This window comes from Bactrocera tryoni, chromosome 3 (genome assembly GCF_016617805.1).
Source record: "Bactrocera tryoni isolate S06 chromosome 3, CSIRO_BtryS06_freeze2, whole genome shotgun sequence".
NCBI classification, from domain to species: domain Eukaryota; kingdom Metazoa; phylum Arthropoda; class Insecta; order Diptera; family Tephritidae; genus Bactrocera; species Bactrocera tryoni.
In genome coordinates, this window is record NC_052501.1 from 67,054,172 (window position 1) to 67,061,776 (window position 7,605).

Below are 7,605 nucleotides of genomic sequence, written 5' to 3' on the forward strand. Positions count from 1 at the left end.
TAGCTGCCACAGCTTTTTCCTTTCGTATGCTAGAAGGTCAATTAGTTCATTACCGCCTATAACTAATATTGCATCGCCTGGCACTGTTCGGTATGCTGAAGCGACTCTGAGGGCTGCGGTGCGGTGCACTCTGGCCACTACCTTACGCCGGTTTTCCTTTTTAAGCACACATGCAAAGATCTCAGCTCCGTATAATAGGACGGCGATTGTCATCAGAATTTAGGAGCTTTCTCTTTTCTTGGCTGGGACCTCCAACGTTAGCCATTAGACTACTTTTTCTAAGTTTCACTAATTTTCGCTACCTTTCCTATGGCGTGCTGGATTTATACCCTGAAGGTTAGTCTGGGGTCCAGCCTAGGTAGATTACTGCTTTCGGTTACGTATAAATATCCGTAGTCGTTTCCATATTTATTTCGAGGGGTATGTGCTTATTTGCTAGAGGTAGTAGCTCTGCTTTTTCCGTAGCGAGCTGGAGGTTGTGTTAGTCGAGCCATGCTGGCGTACGTTTCAGGACCTGATTGATTTTCTTCGCAATTCTTCTGTATCTCTTGCTGTAATTACTGCTGCAATGTCATCTGCGTAGCCATTTAAGTATAATTCTTCTGGCATTTGGAATATAAGTATAGCGTCGTAGCTGACGTTCCACAAGTCTGTGCCTAGGATGGATCCTTGTGTCGTGTCGTGATCCCTCTCTAGTTTGCTACAACAGTTTTCTGTTACTAATGTAACAGGTTCTAAGGTAGACGGTGATTTTAAAATTATTTTCGACAGCGTCGATCATATCCACCCATCTAGCACTGTTGAAGGCTTTTCGGACATATAAAGTCGTCAGGAACACTACTTGTATTTATGCCATCTACGCTGTGAGGCTTCTACACTTTCATTGACTCATTTTATAGCTCCAAGAGTTGATCTGCTAGCTCTAAAGCCGTGTTGTCTAGGGGAAAGTCATCATGCTTCGTTAATGGCGGCTTCGAGTCTGGGCTTAAGTAGACTTACATATAATCAGAAAATTAAGAGACACAGCATAGCAATCATTATGAGAATTGGGGTTATGAAGCTTGAAGTTGACTGACTTGAGATTAAAGTGACCTATTAAAATAGTAACTCGCGAGGACAATATCTTCGTGAATCAAAGGGTTTTTTAAACCATATACAGATATGTATCTTGAGTGCAACAATTCTATATTCAGAAAGCTGATTTAGGGAATTTTTTATCTCCACCATCTTGTGACTTGATCCTCTTCAAGTGGGCTAAGTGTTCATACTTTCATTGAAATGCGTAAGATATATTTTTATAGACAAATATTTTAATATTTTACGAATAAATACATAAATAAATAAATATAGATAAGAAATTCTAACAATTATGTGTAGTTTTTATTAACCCACTATACTCCATTACTCTCGTTCAAAACAAATTTTTTGAAGAGAATGAAACGCAGATCCCAAAAAATTTATCTCTCGCTCTATTTTTCTTTTCCCCAATCTCACTCTTTTTTCTTTATCCATTACAACATTATTCGGTCGCAGGGGAAATCGATCTTTAGCATTCGCCTTCTACATTGCTTCTTCACTTTACTCACTCTTTAATAAGGTCTTGTTTATGTGTCATTGCAACATCTTTCTCAAACTTTATTAAACTATCTTCACAAACCCATTAACTTACAAAGCTGAGGCTTCGGAATTGTTACTGCTCTCACTTGCTGCTGTAGTTGTCGTGGTATCTGCAACACTCTGTGTACTTGACTCACTATTTTCTATTTCTTCAGCTTGTGTTGTGCTGCTACTTTCACTCTCAGCTGCCTCACTACCCGCCACACATTTGCATGAATCACCAGTACGCGCATCAATCCAATCCAAATACTGCGTAACACGCGTATAAACACCAGGTGCATTGGGCCGTGCACAACCCTCGCCCCAAGACACAACACCAGCCAACTGATAGGTCTTCGTCGCATTATTGGGTATATGTAGGGGACCACCGCTATCACCCTGGCACGAATCCTTACCGCCTTCAGGATAACCAGCGCAGAGCATATTATCAGTAATGCGGTCAGAGCCATATTTACTCTTGCGACAGGTCTCCTGTGACATAACGGGTACTTGCACCTCCTACAGGAGTAAATTAGTATAAGTAAAACATAAAGCTAACAAGTTGTTTGTACTCACCTGCAGGCGATCAGCTATGAAACCACCCTCCTTGACGGCACCCCAACCGGTGACTACAGCCAGCTCACCATCGTAGGTATTACCTGCCTCCGCAAGGCATACGGGTCGCAAAGGATTACGCAGCTCTACAGGTTCGGTGAAACGTAATAGTGCAATATCATTATCTAAATTGCGCGTACTGTAACCGTCGTGCACCATAATCTTATCGAGCTGGCGATCGATCGTACTCACACGGCCGTCCGTGCGATTGTGCGATAGTAGACGCACGGAGATCTGACGCTTATTGAAGCCACGCACACAATGCGCTGCCGTTAGCACGTACTGATCGTTGATCAGTGCGCCACCGCAATAGAAGTCGCCACGACGCATCAGCATTGCCATCCAAGGATACTCATTCACCTCGGTGTCCATGCCGCCGACAATGCGATGAAAGGTGTTGATGCTGCCGCAATTGCAGGACGGACAATTGCGCATCGGTGTGGCTGGCGTGGCAGCGGTTGACGGTGAGGCGGTTGTGTTTGGACGGAAAATTCCTGTAATCCAACCTATAATATTATCCTGGCGCAGAGCCGTTGGTGTTGCCGCAGTGGCGGGCACAACTGAGGCGACACCGTACTGCAATAAGACATGCACAAGGATGAGCGCAGCTAACCAGTGATATTTATAAGCCATAATATTCTTGGTATATTTCGCCGGTATGAACCTTTATGATGCAGCAAAGCGCAGCAACTGTTTGCTGGAAAAATGCACGTTGAGCCTAGAAGTGAGCGCTGTCGCTAGCGCTCCACAATCAAGCTACTTGGCCGGTTTGTGGTGGTCAGCAGACTAGTTGTCCAATTATTTGCGGCTTAGAAATATCCTCTTCGTATGCCAACGACTACTACTTTTCAAACAACTTTCCCAATTGAAACCGGCTGCGATTGGGATTAATTGATATGCAAGTTGGGTGCAGTGGGCCAATCCACGAAACCGTGACGGTCAATTCGCAACAGCGGCAATAAATTTATTGGTTACTGCTATAAAAATGAGCACGTACTCTTCGCAACAACAGTAACTGCTTGCTGAAAAACGACAAACAAATGAATGGAAAGTTCCCAAACTGGCTGGAACTCGAAGGCGTCTAACGAAATCGTACTTGAAAGTCGTGAACTTCATTGCAAATTTTGTTTTTTATTTTTTGTTTTTAATAAATAAATAAATAAGTAAAGCAAGTAAGCGGTAAATGCAACATAAATTAACTAAGACATTCAACAAACTCCTCTCTCTCTCTCAAGTGACCCAAATATATGGGTATACATATATGCAAGCTCACGTCTGATAAACTTCGTAGCGCCTCGCGCTCTCTCCATTGTCCTTTTACGTTAATACCCCCGAAACTATTAAAATTTCTTTATCTTCTTGGTTTCCGAATGACAAAGGCAAGCATTTCTTGTGACGGTCTTAATCCATGTGCCATAGCGATTGACGCGTGCATAGACGCCAGGGAAGCCTGCTTTGGCACAACCTTCACCCCACGATACTACGCCAGCAATCTGATGTTCTCTAGTACCGGGCGCGACTACATGCAGCGGTCCGCCGCTATCACCTTGGCAGGAGTCCTTCTTACCTTCATCAAAACCAGCGCACAGCATGTTGTCTGTGATCCGCGTGGCGCCGTAGCGCGATTTGCGGCAATCCTCCTGCGACATGATGGGAACTTGTACTTCCTGTGTAGTATAAATAAATTCGAGAATATATAAGCCACTAATATATGAATATGAATATAATATGAATTTATAAATAACTTTTGGATTGATTAAATGAAAGTTTGAAATGTCTTCAAACAAATGAATATGTCTTTGATAAAAGTTGAACTACGAGTATGAATCATGGCAAGTATCTGCCCATAATCGATAAGGCGTCTGCAAAAGGAAGGAATGTTTTTGAAGACGAAGTGTAATAAAGTGGGACTTTAAGTAGAAAATTCAAAAACTGTTTAGGACGAGTAGCTTTTTGGGCGAAATATTAGAATGTTATGCGTTTTCTAGAGTAATTTTGAACCAGATTCTAAAAAGGATCTTCCGAAAAATTGGAATGAGTTAAATGTTCATATGCATGGAACCTTGTTCCATGGTTTCAAAGAAAAAGCAATCTAAAATGAGGTCACTGGTGTGTATACTCTCTGGACTGCATCTTTTGAACATACTCCAAAAATAATATGACACATTTGGTCAAGAAGTCTTTGAAGGAATTACTTTATATGTGTTAAATAAGTCTGTTGGTTCTCGAGGTCTAAACTGAGTCCTGGGAGCTCATTTCTTGCTTCTACGAAAAGTCCAATTTTATTCGTTATTGCCTAGTCGAGTCAAAGGATTTCAAGGAATTAAAACAATATTATGTTATAATGGAAAACAAACGAAATATAAGTCATGGTGTAAGCGAATGGCAAGAGAGACTATAGGAGAACACATAACTGATAAAAGGCTTTGAACATTTCTTAGACCTCTAAAAAATTTTGAAGGTTTTTGGAATATGGATTCGTCCTAAGGCTGTGCAACCATTAAAATCTTCAGCACGGCTCAAAACAATGCGATCTCTACTGCTCTACTTTAAAATATTAGCTCACCTGCAATGTATCAGCCGTAGGTCCACCCACTTTAATAGCACCCCAACCCGTCACAATAGCAGTTTCACCCTTGAAGGACTTGCCAGGCGTAGGCATGCAAACCGGATGTAAGAGTTCGGTCATTTCCACCGGTTTGTCCAATTGTATGATGGCGATATCATTATCATATGTACGTGCATTATATTTCGGATGGGTGGTAATATTGGCGACATTGCGATCGATCTTCTGGAAATGCGACATCTTACGATCATGCTCCAGCAGGCGTACGCTAATGCGCTCCTTGCGGAAACCATACACACAATGCGAAGCAGTGATAAGGAATTGATCGTTGATGAGTGAAGCGGCGCAGTAGAAGCGACCACCATACAACAGCATAGCCATCCAAGGATACTGATGCACCTCCGTCTCTTGACCGCCTACAATGCGCTTCTGTGTATTGGCTATGCCGCAAACGCACTCCGTGCAATTCCGTGGCGGATTGAGTACGATCGGCGGTGGTGCGGGCGTTGTGCTGGGCACTGCCGTACTGCTGGTAGTCGGTACTGCCGTTGTGCTCGGCGGTGCTGGTGTTGTGGGCTCCAACGTAGTGCTGGTGCTCGGCACGGGTGCCGGTGTAGCGGTGGCTGGTTGCGGTGCCGGTGGCAGTTCTGTGGTGCTGGTCAAACCATCAGGCGATGTTGTGGTCGTACTAGGTGGCACACCAAATATATTTGGACGATTGGGCAACAACGAGAGCACCCACTGTATGAACGTATTCTGTGATTGACGCAACAGCGCGGCAGGTTCACTACGCAAGCGTAGGAGATTCACCTCATAGGTGGCTTGTGTGGCTGTAGGACCCGTGACAGCGATTATGGCGCCTGCTAATAGCAGGCAGCAAACGATATTTTTCTTAAACATTGTTAAATATATTTCTTTTTATTTTGAGGAAATGTTTTCTTCACACTTTTTTCGGAATAAACACTTCAAGTACGTCTACTGTGGTGCCGGACACTCGCGCATTTCTCCACAGCCGAACACTAACTGACCGTGGCGCAGCACATTAGCGCACCCGGTAGCTGATTTTTGTAAAGTGGGCCAACACGACTGGACTGGATCGACGCATCACGCGGCTTATTTGCAAATTATTGCGCTAATTTTATCGTCGCAAGCGGCGGCGGCGTCTAGCTGAAGCGTGAGCTGCTACAAGCTGCGGAAATTGCGGCGCGCTCAGCGCTATAAACACCGCTGTACGCTGAGTGGGTACGAGGTAAGCCTACATAGCCAATAGCCAAAAATAACATATGTGGTTGGAAGCGTAACGCGCGTGATTGGGCGCCTTAAGTGGCGAAAGTTTGCCGCGTCCCAAAGTCACGGCAGCGGCTGAAATAAATTCGCTTTTACTTACGTATTTCTTTGTTTTGCTTTGCTGCCAGACTTTTCTGTGTCAATCTTTGCTTGGTAAATATACAGACACACATACATACATATGTATATTTTGATTTTTTTCGTGAACTCAATATAGCTGCCTATATTTATTGTATTTTTTTGTCTATAACTCTTCAACTATTGTCTTTCGTAACGCACGATTGTTTTGCTTTTGACGTCTGCGTGCAAATTGTTAGGTAATCGGTAATGGTGGCACTTCAGTTGGCATTTCAATGTACACTTGTTGCCCAGAATTCATATTTGGTCAGCTTTTGTCTATTACAACATTTTTATTGCTTTCTTTTCAAGTAGCGCTAAGTGCTATGTATCACACACCATATATTAAAGTAACAATGCCAGCAACATCGATGCTTAGGTACCCTATTCAATTAAGTTAATGAAATTTAAAAAAGATTTTCGGACACTCGGAGCAGTAGGTGAGTCATATAATGCACTTAAGTTGACGACTCTACCAAAGTTATCACTTCTGATCTCGCAGTCAAAGCAGTGAAGTTATTTTTCTCAAAAAATCCACAGTCAGTGTATCAATTCTTTATATAAAATCATCCGTTCTAAGGCCCTGTAATATCCGACCACACACCAAGCAAGGTTGTACTTCTATGTACATATATTAATATCTTCTTTGACTTCGTTATCACGAAGTTATTCATGAGAATTGCTAAGAGTTCAAGCAAATATCGCTTTTCTAGTCATGTTGCATATTTGCTATACAGCATAGGGAATTAATTACTCTAAGCTGTCATGAGACTCATTCACGTTTCGATACAATCATTCTAAATATTCTCTGATCTGAATGCGCAGTGACCTCTTTCATCAACTATGGAAACATTACATCTTTAGAAAGTAAAGTACCAGTAATGAACACATCCCAAATGGATACGCACACACCTCTCAAATACTAGGAGGGAAACTTTCCGCTGAGTCCGCCAAAACCAACTCTCAGAAAAGGAACTACTCCCACAATGAAACGTTGGAAATTTTCAAAAGAAGCCAAAGCAGAGGGAAGTCGAACTAAACAGCACAAGAATAGCTAGACATGCCAGAGACTGCATCCAAGGGTCTATAATAGACGGAAGCTCATTTTCACCTTTTGAGGAGAGATGTGTAGAGATTAACGTCAGATTGTCGATTCTAGTGTTAAGCTACGTTCTCGACGATCCGTTTTCCTATCTGGATTTTGACTCCTTGGAAACATTTAGGGAATTGATTGATTATTACACGAGGAATGCACCGCGACCTTAGGTCTACTGTGCTCTCTCCTAAATCATAAAGACTAACATCCCCAGCATATTGATAATGTCCAATATTCTGCTGGATGCTAGCGAAGCAATGCAATCCCTATTTGGAATCATGGATCCAAGGACCTTAAGCCTACATCCACAGACTGCTCTCCAGTCAAT

General features: G+C 42.7%; 2 protein-coding genes across 2 annotated transcripts; both read right to left on the minus strand.

Moving 5' to 3' along the window:
* Positions 1 to 1,665: 1,665 nt before the first annotated feature.
* On the minus strand, positions 1,666 to 2,844 carry LOC120770740 (trypsin-1-like). Its single transcript, XM_040098329.1, has 2 exons — positions 2,173 to 2,844; positions 1,666 to 2,115 (listed from the first exon to the last, which is right to left on the minus strand). The coding sequence occupies exons 1-2, from the start codon at positions 2,842 to 2,844 to the stop codon at positions 1,666 to 1,668; spliced, it is 1,122 nt and encodes a 373-aa protein (XP_039954263.1).
* A 707-nt stretch (positions 2,845 to 3,551) lies between these two features.
* Positions 3,552 to 5,677, minus strand: LOC120771786 (trypsin-1-like). The gene is made up of 2 exons (XM_040099980.1): positions 4,778 to 5,677; positions 3,552 to 3,878 (listed from the first exon to the last, which is right to left on the minus strand). Exons 1-2 carry the CDS (start codon positions 5,675 to 5,677, stop codon positions 3,552 to 3,554), a joined length of 1,227 nt encoding a protein of 408 aa, XP_039955914.1.
* Positions 5,678 to 7,605: the final 1,928 nt, after the last annotated feature.